This window comes from Geotrypetes seraphini, chromosome 16 (assembly GCF_902459505.1).
Source record: "Geotrypetes seraphini chromosome 16, aGeoSer1.1, whole genome shotgun sequence".
In the NCBI taxonomy this organism is placed as follows: domain Eukaryota; kingdom Metazoa; phylum Chordata; class Amphibia; order Gymnophiona; family Dermophiidae; genus Geotrypetes; species Geotrypetes seraphini.
Window position 1 is genome coordinate 12,577,065 of NC_047099.1, and position 20,859 is coordinate 12,597,923.

General features: G+C 40.5%; 2 protein-coding genes across 2 annotated transcripts; both read left to right on the forward strand.

Annotated features, from left to right (window-relative positions):
* Positions 1–430: 430 nt before the first annotated feature.
* Positions 431–1,432, forward strand: LOC117349631 (olfactory receptor 10A4-like). The gene has a single exon (XM_033923223.1). It carries the CDS (start codon positions 449–451, stop codon positions 1,430–1,432), a length of 984 nt encoding a protein of 327 aa, XP_033779114.1. The 5' UTR covers positions 431–448.
* An 11,638-nt stretch (positions 1,433–13,070) lies between these two features.
* Positions 13,071–14,036, forward strand: LOC117349633 (olfactory receptor 10A4-like). Its single transcript, XM_033923224.1, has one exon. It carries the CDS (start codon positions 13,071–13,073, stop codon positions 14,034–14,036), a length of 966 nt encoding a protein of 321 aa, XP_033779115.1.
* The last annotated feature ends 6,823 nt before the right edge of the window (positions 14,037–20,859 follow it).

A 20,859-nucleotide genomic window follows, 5' to 3' on the forward strand; every position in this document is an offset into this window, starting at 1 on the left:
GAACAAGATGAAGGTGTTATAAGTCGTTATTGAAATAGAATATGAATATTGATACTGAATATGTAAATATCAAACTTTTCTAAGAGTTTTATCCACACTAAATGCATGTCAGAAAGTACAAGGGGATCTTGATAAAGGTCTACATTTTTTTAGACCATATACAGTATATGAGGAAGTGCTAAAAAGTTCATAGCCCAAACATAGAATTTTGTTTCCGCAAATTGGCACTTAACGAAATAAGATAATATTCTTATCAGCTACAGTGACAAAATAACACTCAGAATTTAGAAAGTTGGTTGGTTGGGCTGAGAACTTTTCAGCACCCCTTCATATGCAGGTAAATATATCCCAGAAAGTAAACTTCTTGTTCTTGTTATTTTCTAAGAATTAATTTTGCTAGGCTGCAAGTATAATATATATTGAAATCTTTTCATTATTTCCTCTTCAGATGAAACAGAGCAAACAAATGATACCAGAAAATCAGACCCTTATGTCTGAGCTTATCTTACTGGGATTCTCAGACTTGTCTCTACCATTACAACATTTCCTGTTTCTTCTGTTTTTGATTCTCTATATTCTCACTCTGCTGGGAAACGTACTCATCTTTCTGATACTCACAGTGGATCCTCACCTTCACACCCCCATGTACTTCTTCCTCAGGAACCTGTCTGTCATAGAGATCTGTTTGATCTCCACCACTGTCCCTAGGATGCTCGTGACCCTACTAATTGAAGACAGGAGTATTTCTATCCTGGGATGTGCCACCCAAATGTATTTTTTTATATTTTTTGGAGTCAGTGAGTGTTTGTTTCTTGCTGCCATGGCTTATGATCGATACGTGGCAATATGCAATCCCCTACATTATGCAACGGTAATGACCAAAGAGAAGTGTGTCAAACTGGCAGAAGCATTGTGGGTTATAGGGATGGTATTTTCTGCAGGTCGAACCAGTCTCGTATTCTCTCTATCCTTATGTAAGACAAATGTAATAAATCACTTCTTCTGTGACATTCAACCAGTTTTGCGTTTAGCATGTGTAGATACATTCATCAATGGTCAAATGACCCTACTATCTGGAGTTCTACTTGTCCTCTTTCCCTTCCTGTTAATTGTTATCTCATATATTTATATCATTTCATCCATCGCGAAGATTAATACTTCTGAGGGCAGAGAGAAAGCCTTTTCCACCTGTACAGCTCACCTCACCTCTGTAACAATCTTCTATGGAACGGCCCTTTTGACTTATTTACAGCCTCGTTCTAGCTATTCAGCAGAAAGGGAGAGACTCTTTGGTTTGTTCTATGCTGTAATTATGCCCATGTTGAACCCTATGATATACAGTTTCCGAAATAAAGAGGTGAAAAGAGCTCTAAGAAGAAGAATTTGCAGAACTATGCAAGGACAAGGGTTGAAAAACATTCAGGGTGAATAAAAACTTGTTATTGTAGCAGAATAGAAATATCATATACCATGGGAGTAAGGGGTATGGCAAAAAAAAACAAAAAGAAACCCAACAGTACTACAGCAAAAACGATAAGACGAAGAACAAAGAAATACCGTGGAAGGAGTATCCTACTCGCATTTTAGCGGAGATGCTGATCTCTTCAACCTAGAGAATATCCATATTCGCTTGTTTTTGTCGTATAACTATACACCTTTGGATCCCTGAGGAAGGCGGATAAGTCAAAACACGGACTGTGTTGGCTCTGCAACATCTATTGCATTTGTGGATTACTTTGTTTGGAAATGTTGACTGAATAAATATCTGAATCATGAACATCTCTTTCCACAGTATTTCTTTGTTCTTAGTAAAGGGTATGATACATGTATTTCCTATTATGCTAGTCAATGCAATTACCATAAATATACAGGGGTTTAAGATCATCACTGCTGTTTGCAGCCCCAAGTATTAGGACTGCTGGATGTGTTTCAGTTTGGGTTTGAATTGTCTGCACATGAAAGCGAGAGGTTGTCAAGGAAACAGGTTAGTGTGCACATACATGTTGAATCCTTGAAGCTCCCTGTTCAAGGTGGGTTGAGAGTTTCCGGAAGCTCAGCACTGTAAGAGATCAAGATCGCTCTTGAGGATTGTCTTAGGAAAATAATCTCACACTAGAGGAGATTTAAGACCTGTTCTTGGGCAATAAATTTGTATTTTGCTCCATCTCCCACCAACTGACCAGTACATATGAATTATTGGATCTGAATCCATCCAACAAAGAGGATTCTATAACATCTGAAAATCTTTACCACTAGGAGATATTGTATATCTCCTAGTAGCCTGTTGTTAAAAAAAATCTTTCACGGATCCACCCGAGAATACTGAAAGAGCTCAGAGATGAAACAGCAGAGTTACTGCGGCAAATTTGCAACCTGTCCTTGAGAACAGGGGTAATCCCGGAGGACTGGAAGATAGCGAATGTTACACCGATCTTCAAGAAAGGATCGAGAGGCGACCCGGGAAACTACAGACCGGTGAGCTTAACCTCTGTTCCGGGGAAGATGGCCGAATCACTGATCAGGGAAGGTATCAATGAGCATATAGAAAAAAATAATCTGATGAGATCAAGCCAGCATGGTTTCTGTAAAGGCCGATCATGCCAGACGAATCTACTGCATTTCTTTGAGGGGATAAGTAAACAATTGGACCAAGGTGACCCCGTAGACATCGTATATCTAGATTTCCAAAAAGCCTTCGACAAGGTGCCCCATGAACGCCTACTGAAGAAACTGTGGAGTCATGGGGTGGAAGGGGACGTGCACAGATGGATCAAAAATTGGCTGGCAGACAGGAAGCAGAGGGTAGGAGTAAAGGGGCACTACTCTGACTGGATAGGGGTCACAAGTGGTGTTCCGCAGGGGTCAGTGCTGGGACCACTGTTGTTCAATATATTTATTAATGATCTAGAAACGGGGACAAAGTGCGAAGTTATCAAGTTCGCGGATGACACAAAACTCTCCAGAATGGTCAGAACTGTTGAGGAATGCAAAGACCTGCAGAGCGACCTGAACAAACTGAGTGAGTGGGCAAAAAAATGGCAGATGAACTTCAATGTGGAGAAATGTAAGGTCTTGCACATAGGGAAGGGGAACTCCAGGTACAGCTATACGATGGGAGGGAGGGTACTCGGGGAAGGCAGCCAAGAAAAAGATCTGGGGGTATTGGTGGATAACACAATGAAGCCGGAGGCGCAATGTGCAGCGGCCTCAAAAAAAGCGAGCAGAATGCTGGGCATTATCAAAAAGGGTATCACTACCAGAACGAAGGAAGTTATCCTGCCACTGTATCGAGCAATGGTGCGCCCACATCTGGAATACTGCGTCCAATACTGGTCGCCATACCTCAAGAAGGACATGGCAATACCCGAGAGGGTCCAGAGGAGAGCAACGAGGATGATAAAGGGTATGGAGAACCTCTCATATGCCGAACAGTTAGACAGGCTGGGGCTCTTTACCCTGGAAAAGCGGAGATAGAGAGGGGACATGATACAGACTTATAAAATCATGAAAGGCATAGAGAAGGTGGAGAGGGACAGATTCTTTAAACTAGCAGGGGCAACTAAAACAAGAGGTCAGTCAGAAAAACTGAGAGGAGACAGATTCAAAACGAATGCAAGAAAGTTCTTCTTCACTCAACGGGTGGTAGACACCTGGAACGCGCTTCCCGGAGAGGTGATAAGCCAGAGTACAATTCTGGGGTTCAAAAAGGGACTGGATGACTTCCTGGAAGCGAAGGGAATAACGGGGTACAGATAGAGGTTTACCTCACAGGACACTGAGCAAATAGGGTATGGACTTTTTAGGTTAGGTAGGGAACATTTTCAGGTCATGGACCTGGAGGGCCGCCACGGGAGCGGACTGCCGGGCGCGATGGACCCCTGGTCTGACCCGGCAGAGGCAATGCTTATGTTCTTATGTTCTTATGTTCAAGAGAGTGCCTCTTTTCTCCTTCTGAAGAATAATGCTGACTTTTGGAAATTACAGATCTGATACAGTCTCCCATCATTTTGGAGAGACAGGTAAGAGTGGATTGTCTGGTGCATGTTTGCTTCAGGAATCCAGCTTGAAGGGTGGTCCTGACCTTGGTCTTCTAGAAAAAAAAATTACTTTGCTTGCTCCTTGCCAGCATCTGGGCAAACAAATGGATTACACTATTGTATCTTGAATTATTCCAGAACCATCTTTATATTTCATCTTTCAGCAATTCACTCATCATTGTAAATCACTGAAAATGCAAAAGAATATACAGCATACGAATAGATGCGAAATACAGTTTAAAACATGGCAATATAGAAAAAAATAGATGAAATCCTGTAATTACAATTTCACATCCTCAAAAACGTATGAATATTTGCTCCAGGGTATAAATAAGTATTCTTATACAAGTGCCAAGACTTGAACAATGGGGTTTTCTGCCCCCCCCCCCCCATCTTATGAATATCTAGGGACTAGCAATCATATAATCCATCTCCAAAAATCAAGCCTTTAAAAGCTTTCTAAATTTCAATTCATTTTCTTCTCCTCTTGATCAATTTGGTAAATCAGATAGCAGATAGGTCGTCTAAGTCTGAGTTTTGATGTTTGGGGAAAGACGTCCATAAATCCAGTAGAGAAAATGTCCATTTTCAAAACAACAAGATGTCTATCTCTTTTATTTAAATGACCCATCTAGACATTTTGGGACTGATTCTGTATAGGACGCCGGTCCCAGCAGATGCCTAAGAAGTGGCTGAGAATTTCACACTGGCGTCCTATACAGAATCATGTCTGCCCTAACGGATGGACGCCTAACTCCACCTAACTCATGATTCTCTAACTGGCACCCGTGTTACAGAATCGCACCTGCCTGATTGTGGCAAGGGAATCCCCGATCATCCGTGACTTTGGGGAGTCCTGTAGGCTCAGCCGATCGTGGGAAAATACCCCTAATGCGATCAACTGAGCAGCTGCAGCAGGGAACCCCCTAAGAAATACCCCCAAAATCAGCAGGAGGAATCCCTACTCCTTCCTGTCACCACCCCCTAGAACCTCCAACTACCCCCCCTGAAGTAGCCCTGCAAGAGGAATAAGGGTTAGAAGCTAACAGTATGAGTGACCCCCCCCCCTTCTATAGGTAAAATTATGATACCTTTATCACTGCTCACACAGGCTTAGCTGCAACTGTATTTGCATCTGACTGCTTATATGGAATCCCAGCAATGGCTAAAATTTGCTAATGAGAATCCTGAAGATTTTGCTGCAGGACCTGTATTTCCCTCTAATAATGGGCATGATCTGTGTTTTCATCTAAGAACATAAGAAAAGCCTTACTAGGTCAGACCAGTGGTCCATCTAGCCCAGTATCCTCTCTTTGCGGAGGCCAATCCAAGTCACAAGTACCTGACAAATACCCAAATAGTAGCAGCATTCCATGCTGCTATCCCATGTCTGTCTCAACAGCAGACTATGGACTTTTCCTCTAGGAATTTGTCCAAACCTTTTTTAAAACCAGCTACATTAATTGCTCTTACCACATCCTCTGGCAACGCATTCCACAGCTTCACTATTCTCTGAGTGAAAAAAATATTTGCTCCTATTGGTTTTAAAAGAAGTGGAGGGGCATAATAAAAAAAAACCCTAAAAAACGTCTAAGTCCCCTTTTGGCCTAAGGCCATAAACGTTGAAAGTAGAAGCAGGGAAAATGTCCATTATTAAAAAAAAAAAAAAAAAAATGACCTGCCTCTACGTTCTGCTGTTTAAACGTCTAGACCACCACTACGTCTACACTAACAACATATAATCAACCAAAAACAGCCTAAGTCCCAAATGCCCAATTCAAGAGCTTTTAGTCAGCTCCATTCATACTCCCATGTACCTCATCTTATGATATAACAGTCATTTTTTAATGGTGCATCTTATAGAAGCTTGATACAGAGTAATACAGTGGGCAAGATACTGATTTATAGGTGTTTATTGAACACAGGATGAGTGAAGGGTTATATAGAGGAGGGAGATAAATGGAGAAAAATGTAATACAGAAATGCAATACGGAGTCAGTTAAGGGACTCTAAGATGGAAGATAAAGGCACATATTAAGAAAGAAACATAATTACAGACACCTTATGTGTGGTGATCACAATACTGTATTTTTTTCCCTGGAGGAATAAGGCTGCTGGGTTGAAGATATTATCTGAGGACTCATTTCCCTTATTTAAACCAGCTTTTCTGATCAACATATTCCAGGTCAACAGTGATAATTCTTCTTTGCAGGTGTTAGCAAAAGCTGCTGCAAATTATCCCTATATTCATGTAGAGGCCATGGATAGACATCTAGCAAGTATTATATCATTACAAGTTACTGGTATTTGATCTTTTCTAATAATTACCATCACCACTGCTTAAAACTAACATTATTTATTATACTTATCTCCTGCCTAATACCAAGGCGGGTTCCGATACAGACATTGTATAGATATAGCTAAGCAACGGTCCCTAATATGGAGACCTTGTAAAGATATACATGCAAGACAAATATTATAGACAAATGTTTAAATTTACAAGGGTAGGAATGTAAAGAACCAGGGTAAACAAGTAGATATCATCAGCTTAAGACCTATATGGTCCTTCCAGTCTGCCCAACAAGATAAACTCATAAGATATCCTCTGGCAATGAGTTTCAGAGCTTATATATTTGTTCATTAAAAAATATTTCCTTCTATTTGTCTTAAAGGTATTTCCATGTAGCTTCATTGAGTGTCTCTTACCTGTTCACTTGATTCTGGGCTTCTGACTGCTAAAAAATGAAGAAGGTAAATTTCTAAATTGGTATACATACCTAATCAGTGTTTTATTGTACGCTGGGATGTTCATTTTGTTATTTTTTATTTATTTATTTGCATTTCAAATTAAATACAAGAATCCTCTTGTCACAGTAATATAGAGCACAATTATTAAAGAGTATATATGATTTGTCATCAAAAGTTCAAGAAAAAACATAAGAAACTATAAATCATATTCAAGAAAAAACATAAGAAACTATAAATCATAAAAACATTAACACAATATCCAAAACTCTTCCTTAGACCACACAACAACCATGGAGAAACAAGTAAGAAAGATAGAGAGACCTCTCACTATAGGAAAATTGGTTACAAACAAAACTTAACACGGTACAAAACCGGCCTTCCTTTCTTTTACAACTCTATTGCATTCATTTTAACATCCCAAAAAGTTCGAAGCTGCTCTGGTTCAAAAAATATATATTTTATACCAGAATATTTTATCTGACATTTACATGGATAGAATAACAAAAAATTTGCTCCCATTTTTACATCTTCTTCCTGCATAACTAAGAATAGCTTTCTGCGGTCCTGTGTTACTTTAGTAACATCTGGGAATATTCTAATTTTTTGTCCCATAAAAGGACTGTGGGGAAAAAAAAAAAAGGCCTTCATAATTAAATTCAGGTCCCACTCAAAGACAAATGAAATGACCAAAGTTCCTCGATATTCGATTTCTTCTTGAGAATTTTCTAATAAATCAGTCAAATTATTCAGGTCAATTCGTTGTTCCATTTCTTGTTGATTTTCTTGTGAATTCTCTCTTTTTTTCGGTAGGTAATATAATCTGTTTATTGGTGGAATCATTTAGGAGGTAAATTGAAGATTTTCCATCAAATATTTTTTAAACAAGTCTGAAGGATTAGTTAATTGTATTTTAGGAAAATTTAATATCCGAAGATTAAGCCTCCAATTCAATTTTCTTCTGAAAGAGGACTCTATCTTTGACAATAGTAATTGAAATTTTCTGAAGGGATGAAATTTCTGTCATTTTTTATTTCAATTGGCTGTAGTTTGGTCAATATTGAAAACAATATCTTAGATAAATCTGTACTCGCTAGTTATGGACCAATAACTAATTTGACTTCTATTAGGGAACATTTGAAAATGTAGCTGCATCTCAAATCAACCCATGTCTTCAGTTCAACTCTATATTCTGGCTTGATTCTCAACAGTCTGGGGGACTGAACCACTACTGTACTCACTCATTGATAGTATCTGTCCTTGTTTTATTTATATTTGTGTTTGCTTTAAATATTATAATGGGTTTTGATATGATAGATTATGGGTTCCTTCTAGAATATTTCTCTGTACTATTAAGTGTCATTGACTCATGTTCGAGTCTAGTGAATTAATGAACATCATCAAGTTTTCGTGGCAGAATATAGAAGTAGAGTGCCGGGCTTTTCTTCTGCGTAGCATAAATTTGATGTTGTCACTGTTATTTCCTGAAATGTGCCTCCAACACTGCCCAGATGGATGGTATATTGTTAGTCTGACATCTCCGCTGAAACCTGTCAACCTCGGGAGGCCGTGTTGATAGTGAAACTAACAACAGCATAATTTTCAGCTTCTCAAATGCAAGCAAACCCCAGTGGCATGGCAAGTCCATTTATCATGAAAAGAGATAAACTTTGAAATATATTAAATGATGGTAGGTATAAACCACATGGACTGTCCAATCTATCAGACCATACTATCTACTAATCTCTACCATTTTTCCTTCTCCCTTAGAGATCCTTTGTGTTATCCCATGCTTTCTTGAATGTAGATATAGTCTTCAACTGTATCAACTCAATTGGGAGGCCATTTCTCTACAGTTGTATTTCTGTATATTACTTCTGATTCAATCTCCTTTCACCTTCATCCAATGCCTCGGTTTCTAGGGCTTTCTTTCAAATGAGAAGCCCACTTCCTGTACATTTATGCCGTGCAGGTATTAAAATGTCTTTCATATTTCCACTTTCTCACTTTTCCTACAAATAAATAGGAGAAATATTTTTCACTCAACATATACTTAAAGTCTAGAGCTCCTTGCCAGATCAGTTAATGTAGCTGGGTTTAAAAATGAAATGGGCATATTTCTAGGGAAAAATTCCTTAAACTGTTATTAAGGAACACATGGTGAATGCACATAAGAACATAAGAAATGCCTCCGCTGGGTCAGACCTGAGGTCCATCACGCCCAGCAGTCCACTCACGCGGCGGCCCAACAGGTCCAGGACCTGTGCAGTAATCCTCTATTTATACCCCTCTATCCCCTTTTCCAGCAGGAAATTGTCCAATCCTTTCTTAAACCCCAGTACCGTACTCTGCCCTATAACGTCCTCTGGAAGCGCATTCCAGGTGTCCACCACACGTTGGGTAAAGAAGAACTTCCTAGGATTCATTTTAAATCTGTCCCCTTTCAACTTTTCCGAATGCCCTCTTGTTTTTTTATTTTCTGAAAGTTTGAAGAATCTATCCTTCTCTACTTTCTCTATGCCCTTCATGATCTTATAAGTCTCTATCATATCCCCTCTAAGTCTCCTCTTCTCCAGGGAAAAGAGACCCAGTTTTTCCAATCTCTCAGGGGTTTTCCATCCCCTTAATCAGACGTGTCGCTCTCCTCTGAACCCTCTCGAGTAACGCCATATCCTTCTTAAGGTACAGTGACCAATATTGGACGCAGTACTCTAGATGCGGACGCACCATTGTCCGATACAGTGGCAGGATAACTTCTTTCGTTCTGGTTGTAATACCCTTCTTGATTATACCTAGCATTCTATTCGCTCTCTTAGCGGCCGCTGCGCACTGTGCCGTCGGCTTCATTGTCATGTCCACTATTACCCCCAAGTCCCTTTCACGGGTACTCTCATTCAATAACATCCCTCCCATCTTATAATTGTACCTCGGGTTTCTGCTTCCCACATGCAATACTTTACACTTCTCAACATTGAACTTCATCTGCCATCTCTCTGACCATTCCCCTAGTTTGTCCAAGTCCCTCTGTAATTCTTCACAGTCCTCCTTTGTCCTCGCCCCACTAAATAGTTTGGTGTCGTCCGCAAATTTTATTATCTCACACTTCGTTCCTGTTTCTAGATCATTTATGAATATATTAAAAAGCAACAGCCCGAGCACCGAGCCCTGTGGAACACCACTTGTGACCTTCCTTCAGTCTGAATAGTGGCCCTTCACCCCTACCCTCTGTTTCCTACCTTCTAACCAGTTTCTAATCCATCTATGCACGTCTCCGTCCACCCCATGGTTCTTCAGTTTCCGGAGTAGACGTTCATGAGGCACCTTGTCAAAGGCTTTCTGGAAATCTAGGTATATGATGTCTATGGGGTCTCCTCTGTCCATCTGTTTGTTAATTCCCTCGAAGAAGTGCAATAAGTTAGTCAGGCACGATCTCCCCCTGCAGAAACCATGTTGGCTGGTTATCAGAAGTTCATTTTTTTCAAAATGTTCATCGATGTTTTCTTTTATCAGTGCTTCCGCCATTTTCCCCGGAACCGAGGTCAGACTCACCGGTCTGTAGTTTCCGGGTCACCTCTTGATGGGCGTAACGTTGGCTATCTTCCAATCCTCCAGGATCACACCTGTTTTCAGAGATAGGTTGCAAATTTGCTGTAGTAGTTCCGCTATTTCCTCCTTTAGTTCCTTCAGAACCCTTGGATGGATTCCATCCGGACCCGGTGATTTATCAGCACTGCTTATTACTTGGGTTAGGTAATGCATAATTCTACTATTTTGGGGATTCAGGCAGGTTTTTGTGACTTAAACTTATTATTGAAACAGAATACAGGGCTAGATAGACCTTTGGTCTGACCCAATAGGGTAACTCTTATATTCTATATTCCAATATTGAGATCTTTAAGTCTGTCCCTTTTTTCTTAATGATGAATACCAATTACCATTTTACTAGCTGCCTTCTGAACCAACTCCATCTTGTTTATATCAATATGAGAGTGCAGTCTCCAGATCTGTATACAGTACTCCAAAAGAAGTCTCATCAGAGACTTAGATGCATTATCACATCCTTTTTCTTGTTGGTCATTATTTTCCCTATCCACCCCAAAATCCTTCTGGCTCTTGTCATCACTTTTTCAGCCCGTTTGACCACTTTAAGATCATCAGATATGGCCACCCTACGTCCTGTTCTTCTTTCATGTCTAGAAGTATTTCACCCACCCATAATGCAGTATTCTTTCAAGTTTTTGGAGAATCTTGCCATGGTTCCACTCCTTTCTTCAAGGCTGATTATAAAGAGCACAGCGAGCACATATTTTTCTTTTCTCCCATGACCTAGTGATTAAGATATTCCAGAGGGATTAATATTAACCCCCAACTGTATTTAATATTTGTTGGCTCAGGTCCTTTTCAGAGGCAGAGGTTGTTGTATTAGATAAACCAGGTAAAGATTAGGGGCCACTGAAAATTTCTCAGCCCAACCAATAAGAGAATGATGTGATACATAATGTCAGATAAAGGCCAAATGGCCCATCCTCTCTCTAACAGATCCCATATAACTATCCCACGCTTTCTTGAATTCAGACATAGTCTATGTTTCTCTCACCTCTTCTGGTAGACTGTTCCACACATCTACCACCCTTTCTGTAAAAAAGTATTTCCTTAGATTACTCATGAGTCTATCACCTTTTAACTTCATCCTATGCCCTCTCATTCTAGAGCTTCCTTTCAAATGAAAGAGACTCGACTCATGCTTATTTATGCCATATAGATATTTAAACATCTCTATCATATCTCTCCTCTCCTGCCTTTCCTCCAAAGTATACATATTGAGAAGTTTAAGTCTGTTCCAATACGCCTGATAATGAAGACCACACACAATTTTAGTAGCCTTCCTCTGGACCGACATCCTTTTTATATCTATTTGAAGGTGTGGTCTCCAGAATTGTATACAATATTCTACATGAGGTCTCACCAGCAGTGGTGTAGCAAGGGTGAGAAGCACCCAGGGCATTGGTGCCCCTCCCCTGTCATTGTGAATCACCGATGAAATTGGCTCTTAGGCATTGATGGAATGAGGCCTTATGAAATCACAATAGGTGGGGCCAGTGAAAAGTTCTCAGCCCAACCAAGAAAAGAATGATGTGGAGCCAAGAAACTTACAAGTTATTCCACACTTTTCTTGACACTTTTCATTTCAATGAGACAAATGCATCTAGTAAATAAGCACAAGTTTAGGGAAACAAGCTATTGCGGCATCACCCAAGAGGTTGGTTCTTAGGCATTGGTGAAATGAAGCATTGTGACATCACAATACAAGGGGCTGTTGAAAAGTTCTCAGTCCAACCAAGAAGAGAATGATGTGGAGTCATGAAACTTACAAGTTATTCCATACTTTTCTTCACATTTTTCATTATGGAATAGAACCTTGGAATTTGAGTGCCAACATTGAGGTGACCCAGAAAACTGTTACAATCACAACTCCAGCTGCAGACGCCTAAGAGAACTTTATCACCAACAGTTCTACCACACAGAGAAAAAAAATTCTTTAGTTCATGGGTAGTGTATGCTGATCCAAAACTTACTGCAGATCTCATGGTAAGGCATATCTTGCTGTGGTAAGCATGCAGTTGGCTTGCTGCAGCTTAGTAAAAGGGCCCCTAAGTTTGATGTTATATCTTGTCTTATTTACTCAGTTTTATAAGTACATTATGTTTTTTGTTTCATTTAACTGCTTATTTTAGATATAAGTTATATTCTTCTTATATGCTTTGTAAATCTGGAATGAACAAGATAAAGCTGTTATATCTCAATGTTCAAATGAAATATGAATATTGATGATGAATATGTAAATATTAATTTTTTTTCTTAAGGTTTTATCCACACCACATACATGTTAGAGGGTACAAGGGAATCCTGATAAATGTCTACATTTTTTTATACCATATATACGAGCGGGTACTGAAAGTTTCTCAGACCAATCATGAAGAAAATTGACATGGATATGGTTCAATCGATGATCCGAAACAATGTCAAAACATAGAATTTTGTTTCTGCAAATTGGCACTTAAGGAAAAATATAACACTTTTTTCAACTACAATGCCAAAATAATGCTCAGAATTTAGGAAGTTGGTTGGTTGGACTGGGAACTTTTCAGCACCCCCTCGTATGCAGGTAAATATATCCCAGAAAATAGACTTCTTGTTGTTTTCTAAGAATTAATTGGGCAAGCTGCAAATATAATGTATATTGAAATCTTCTCATTATTTCCCCTTCAGATGAAACAGAACAAACAAATGATACCAGAAAATCAAACCCTCGTATCTGAGCTTATCTTGCTGGGATTCTCAGACTTGTCTCTACCATTACAACATTTCCTGTTTTTTCTGTTTTTGATTCTCTATATTCTCACCCTGCTGGGGAACGTACTCATCTTTCTGATACTCACAGTGGATCCTCACCTCCACACCCCCATGTACTTCTTCCTCAGGAACCTGTCTGTTGTAGAGATCTGCTTGATCTCCACCACTGTCCCCAGGATGCTCGTGACCCTACTAATTGAAGACAGGAGTATTTCTAAGCTGGGATGTGCTACCCAGTTGTATTTCTTTATATTTTTTGCAGTCAGTGAGTGTTTGTTTCTTGCTGCCATGGCTTATGATCGATACGTGGCAATATGCAATCCCCTACATTATGCAACGGTAATGACCAAGGAGAAGTGTGCCAAATTGGCAGAAGCATTGTGGGTTACAGGGATGGTATTTTCTGTAGGTCGAACCAGTCTCATTTTCTCTGTACCCTTATGTAAGACAAATGTAATAAATCACTTCTTTTGTGACATTCAAGCAGTTTTGCGTTTAGCATGTGTAGATACGTTCATCAATGATCAAATGACCCTACTGTTTGGAGTTCTACTTGTCCTTCTTCCCTTCTTGTTAATTGTTATCTCATATATTTATATCATTTCCTCCATCAGGAAGATTAATTCCTCTGAGGGCAGAGAGAAAGCCTTCTCCACCTGTACAGCTCACATCACCTCTGTAACAGTCTTCTATGGAACGTGTATTTTGAATTATTTACAGCCTCGTTCTGGATATTCAACAGAAAGGGAGAGACTCTTTGGTTTGTTCTATGCTGCGGTTATGCCCATGTTGAACCCTATGATATACAGTCTCCGAAATAAAGAGGTGAAAAGAGCTCTAAGAAGAAGAATTTGCAGAACTATACATAGACAAGAGTTGAAAAACATTCAGGGTGAATAAAAACTTGTTCTTGTAGCAGGATAGAAATATCATATACCATGGGAGTAAGGGGTATGGCGCATGTGTTTCCTATTCTGCTAGTCAATGTGTTAACATAAAGATACAGGGGTTTAAAATCATCACTGCTGTTTGAAGCCCCATAGTATTAGGACTGCTGGATATGTGTCATTTTGGGTTGGCATTGTCTGCACATGAAAGGGAGAAGTTGTCAAGGAAACAGGTTAGTGTATGCAAACATGCTGGATCCTGTGAAACTGCAAAGCTCCTTTGTTCAAGAGGGGTTGGGGAGTTTCCGGAAGCTCAGCACTGTAAGAGACTATGACAGCTCTTGGACTCCCTGGAGGGTGGTCTTTAGAAAATGACCTCACACCAGAGGAGATCTAAGACCTGTTCTTGGGCAGCAAATTTGTATTTTGATCCATCTCCAACCAACTGACCCATGCATATGGATTATTGTATCTGAATCCATCCAACAAGGAGGATTCTATAACATCTTAAAATCTTTACCAATAGGAAATATTGTATATAGTCTGTTGCTAAAGAAATCTTTCACTGTTCAAGAGAGTACCTCTTTTCACTTTGAGAAGAGTAATATTGACTTTTGGAAATTACAGATCTGATGTGGGTTTCCCATCATTTTGGAGAGAAAGGTGAGAATGGATTGCCTGGTGCTTGCTTGCTTCAGCTTGAAAGATGGTCCTAGACTTGTTTCTCTACAAATAAAAATTACTATGTGTGCCCCTTGCCAGCTTCCGGACATAGTAACATAGTAAATGACAGCAGATAAAGACTGAACAGTTCATCCAGTCTGCCCAACTGTCAAACCCATTTTACATTCATGTTTAGATTGTCTTTTCTTTAATTAATTTCTGGGCAATAGACCATAGAAGGCCACCCGGTATTGTCTTTAGGTTTTCACTGTTGGGGTTGACATCAAAGTCCACTTTTGCCTATCCTAACCATACTGTCACTGGAGTTTCTATCAAAGCCCTCCCCAGCTCATCCCAAACCAAATCACCATAAATGGGACACAGACCGTGCAGAATTGCCCAGTACCGGCCTTAGCTTGTTTTATACCATTCATTTTCTAATTAATAATAATAATAACTTTATTCTTATATCCCACCTGTAATCTTGCGACTTCTAGGCGGTTTACAATAAACTAAACTGTAAATACAATCAAGAGAAGTTTTACATGCAGCGAATAAGAGAGTATAGCAGTGTATATCTCGTACAACTACTTAAAGAGTATAGCATTGTACAGCTGATAACATTAGTAATGTTAACGTCAGTTTGTGTGTTGCAAGGCCAGGAAGCGCCAAGTTGTTTGCATAGAAGTAGAAATATTCCGTAAGTTCATATAGTGTTCATGTTTAGTGATTAGGGGTTTGGGGTTAACAGTTGCAAGTTCAGGTGTGTTGTGATGTTACGAGGGAGGTTGATGTTCCGGTTCGTTACCTAGGTATTTCAAGAATAGGTAAGTTTTTAGGTGTTTTCTGAATTCTTCATAGTTGTTTGTGTGCGCAATTAGTTTTTCTAGGTCTTTACCCCATATGGCAGCTTGATATGATAGCAGTTAGAGATCCTCGGTGTTCATCCCACACTTTTTTGAATTCCACCATTGTTTTCATCTCAATCACCTTCCTCGGGAGGGCATCCATCACCGTTTCTGTGAAAAATAATTTTCTAACGTTACTCCTAAGTCCCCATAACCTCAATTCATGCCCTCTTGTTTTACCATTTTCATTTCTCTGGAAAAGATTTGTTTTTATATTAATACCTTTCAAGTATGTAAACATTTGTATCATATCTCTCCTGTCCCTCTCCTCTAGAGTATACATATTTAGGCCATCTCTTTCGGCAAGTCCCATACCATTTTTGCTGCTTTTCTTTGGACCACTTCAAGTCTTTTTATATCCTTAGCCAGATACAGCCTCCAAAACTAAACACTGTACTCTAGGTGGGGCCTCACCAATGACCTATACAAGGGCATCAACTCCTCCTTCCTTCTACTGGTTATGCCTCTTTCTATACAGTCAAGCATCCTTCTGGCTATAGCCATCGCTTTGTCACACTGTTTCATTGCCTTCAGATCCTCAGACACTATCAAACTAAGATCCTTCTCCCTATCCATGCATATCAGTCTCTCAACTCTCAGCTTATACGGTTTCCTCAGATTTCTACTCCCCAAGTGAATCCCTGTGCACTTCTTCACATTGAATTTTAGTTGCCAGACATTAGACCATTCTAACTTTTGCAGATCCTTTTTCATGTTTTCTACTCCCTAGGGTGTCCACTCTGTTACAAATGTTGGTATCATTCCAGAACCATATTTATATTTCATCTTTCAGTAATTCATTCATCCTTGTAATAATTGAAAATGCAGAAGTATATACAGCATCATGAATAGATGAGAAATAGTTTCACATCCTCAAAAACATATGAATATTTGCTCCAGTGTGTAAATAAGGTTTTTTATACAAATGCCAAGACTTATACAATGATTTATTTTCCATGTTATGAATATCTAGAAACTAGCAACTCCATCTCCAAAAATAAAGCCTTTAAACACTTTCTAAATTTCAGATCATTTTCTTCTAATCTTGATCAATTTGGTAAGTCAGATAGCAGCGTACTACATACAGCACAAAGAGCGGTATTTTCGATAGGACATCTAAGTCTGAGTTTGGACGTTTTGGGAAAGATGTACAGAAATCCAGTAGAGAAAATGTCCATTTTCAAAGCAACAAGAAGTCTATCTTTTTTAAATGACCTATCTAGACATTTTTGGTCCTTTATATTTGAAAATGGCAAAAAAAGATAGACACACTAAGATGCTCAAATGAAAAACACATAAACATAAGAACATAAGCAATGCCTCTCCTGGGTCAGACCTGAGGTTCATCATGCCCAGAAGTCCGCTCACGCGGCGGCACAACAGGTCCAGGACCTGTGCAGTAATCCTCTATTTATACCCTTCTATCCCCTTTTCCAGCAGGAAATTGTCCAATCCTTTCTTAAACCCCAGTACTGTACTCTGCCCTATTACGCCCTCTGGAAGCGCATTCCAGTAGTCCACCCCTCGTTGGGTGAAGAAGAACTTCCTAGCATTCGTTTCGAATCTGTCCCCTTTCAACTTTTCCGAGTGCCCTCTTGTTCTTTTATTTTTAGAAAGTTTGAAGAATCTGTCCCTCTCTACTCTCTCTATGCCCTTCATGATCTTATAAGTCTCTATCATAAAAACAAGCTATTGGGACCTAGAAGCAGCCAGTATTCTTAGCAAACTGGCCTTAAAGACATCTGAGCAGGGAACTGCAGTGAATGTCACATTTAAAATTCCCAGGTGCACATGTCACTATAACCTGCTTATTTTGTATGGAGAGCCTACGGCCTGGCTGCTCTAAATAGGCCCACCCTTACTATCATAAGCTAAGCAGGGTCAGGCCCAGCTACTACCTAGATCTGAGAACACCAGCTTCTGTAGACTGAGGATCCCTATGTTGGGCAGCAGCAACATAGTAGAACCACACACTGCACAGGAGAAGGCAATGAGAAATCACTCCTGTGCTCTGCCATGAAGCATAACCTGATGGATTCCTCACTGTGTGTTGCCAGGGGTCAGTAATCAACTCAGAGGCATAATGCATCCATCCATTGTATGGTGAGCCCTCCAAAATCCACCCAAAACTTACTGTACCCACTTTTACAGTAGCCCTTATGCCTACAGGTGTCATCTTTATATAGGTATAGTACAGAAGGTTTTGGGTGGCTTTTGGAGGTCTCACCATAAATAGGTTATAGTGATATGTGTACCTGGAACTTTTAAGAACATAACAACATAAGAAATTGCCTCCGCTGAGGCAGACAATAGGTCCATCTCACCCAGCGGTCCGTTCCCGCAGCGGCCCATCAGGCCTATTGCCTGAGCAGTGGTTCCTGACTATTTCTATAACTTACCTCTTACTCCTATCCCTATAACCTACTTCTACGCCTATCTGTACCTCTCAATCCCTTTGTCCTCTAGGAACCTATCCAAACCTTCTTTGAAGCCCTGTAACGTGCTCCTGCCTATCACAGCCTCCGGAAGCGCGTTCCATGTATCCACCACCCTCTGGGTAAAAAAGTACTTCCTAGTGTTTGTTTTAAACCTATCCCCTTTCAATTTCTCCGAGTGCCCCCTTGTACTTGTGGTTCCCCATAATTTGAAAAATCTGTCCCTGTCTACTTTTTCTATGTCCTTCAGGATCTTGAAGGTTTCTATCATATCTCCTCTAAATCTCCACTTCTCCAGGGAGAACAGCCCCAGCTTTTTCAGTCTGTCAGTATATGAGAGGTTTTCCATACCCTTAATTAGCTTAGTTGCTCTTCTCTGGACTCCCTCAAGTACCGCCATGTCCTTCTTGAGGTACGGCGACCAGTACTGGACACAGTATTCCAGATGCGGGTGCACCATTGCACGATACAGTGGCAGGATGACTTCCTTCGTCCTGGTCGTGATACCCTTCTTAATGATATTCACTGCAGTATCCCCTAGATTGCCCCTCTGTTCTGCTCTGCTCTGCTCAGCTGTCTGTGTGGCCATCTGAAGCTATAATATAGACTGGAATGTACTGTTTTTGTCACATTTTTAGGTGGTGGGAAAGGATTGGTGACCATGAGGGGAGTATGAGGGGGTCATGCTTTAATCCCTCCAGAAATCATCTGGTCAGTTTGGGCACCTTTTTGACCCTTATTCAGTTTTAAAACAGGTCTAGCCCCAAGGCCCTGATTCTGTATAGGACGCCCAGGAGAGGTGTCCTATACAGAATCGGTCCTACACTAAACCCCGATTCTGTAACCGGCGTCCATGGTACAGACGCCAGTTAGAGAATCGGATTAAATTAGACATAGTCGCTACACTTATCGCTGCAAGGGATCTCTCCCTGCTGCAATAAGTATAGCAGCCGCGGCCGCCTGTCCCATCGCCGGCAGGCGGATGCCCAACTCCTCCTGTCGGAACCCCGAACCCCCCTTCCCCCCCAAACTGGTAATCGCCGATAGGAGGAAGCCCAACTCCTCCTGTCCGAACCCCGAACCCCGGACCCCCGCTCCCCCACAAACTGGTAATCGCCGACAGGAGGATGCCCAACTCCTCCTGCTGGAAAGCCCGACGACCCCCACCCCCCCAACTAATCTCCCTCCCCCAACTAACCTTTAAATGTTGGTCAGCTGGACGGGTCTTGCTGCCGTCCAGCCGACAGGCCCGCCTCGTGGAAATGAGATGGGCCCGCCCCTTCCCGGCCCATCCCCGCTAAATCTAAGGCCTGATTGGCCCAGGCTCTAGAAGCCTGGACCAATCAGGCCTTAGGCATAGCAGGTCCGCCCATCCCCACTAATCCTAAGGCCTGATTGGCCCAGGAAAAGGGGATAGAAAGGTATAGATAGAGGATTACTATACAGGTCCTGGACCTGATGCGTTGCCGCGTGAGCGGGCTGCTGGGCATGATGGACCTCTGGTCTGACCCAGCAGAGGCATTACTTATGTTCTTATGTTCTCCTACTTTGGCTCAGTTCAGGAAAGTTGTGAAAACAGTCTTATTTGCACGGCGATTTATGAGGTTATAAATTTGCTTGTGGTGGCTTTTTATTAAATACTTTTTTAGCTGTATGATCTGCTTTTTTTCCCTCTCTTTTTTATCTAGTTTTTATGATGTTTTAAATTTGTTGTTTCTGTGTGCATAAATTGATAGTCTCTTAAGGGACTCTAGATGGGAGGATGCAGGGACAAATAAAAAAAAGAAAGAAATATAATTAGAGAAAACATTTAGGATGTCTTTTTTTGAAACACCACTTAAGTTCATTCTCCTCTAGGGACAAGGGAGCTTGTTGAATGTAATCATTATCAGTTCCCCTATTTAAACCAGCCTCTTGGATCATGTTCAGAGTTGGCAAGTCATCCTTTCTACTATATAGACAGACATCATTGAGAGCAACACGAGGCTGACATGTTTTGCCATAGAGAATGGCCACAGGTAGACCTGCAGTTTAAATTCTATCCTTACTAATTATAACTGCTATAGCCTTATTCATAAGGTAGGAGAGGGAAGATTTGATAGAGACGTTTAAATACCTACGTGGCATGAATGGGCATGAGCCAAATCTATTTAATTTGAAAGGAAGATCTGGAATGAGAGCACATAGGATAAAATTAAGAGGTGATAGGCTCAGGAGTAATCTAAGGAAATATTTTTTACAGAAAGGGTGGTAGATGTGTGGAATAGTCTCCCGATAGAGGTGGTGAAGACAGAGACTGTGTCTGAATTCAAGAAAGCATGGGACAGGCACACGGGATCTCATGAGAAAGGAGGAGATAGTAGATGCTGCGAATGGGCAGACTGGATGAGCCATTTGACCTTTATCTGCCATCATGTATCTATAACCATAAAACTCTATGACCTCACAATGCAAGTGTTAAGAGCCTTAGCTTATAACAATGATGCTCTATGACCTCACAAAGCCTCATAGAACTGGCAATGTTAATCGCTTGATAATTATATCCAGTATTAGAATCAATATAGCTTTAAATGTATATAATCTGGATAGAATAATGCTTTTCACTCTATATATGTATTTTTAAAGGACACCTCAGCCCCACCACTCCACCGCTGTAATGATTTGCTACCGCGGGAAGAATTATGTGGTGCCTCATCATTGGCTGTCCATTTTATTATAATTTATTATATTTTATAGCATATAGCATGGTCTAAGTCACAACGTCCAAGTTCCGTCTAGGCTCTGTTGTAAAACTTTCGGTTATACATGGTGTACGACTAAGTCTAAGCAG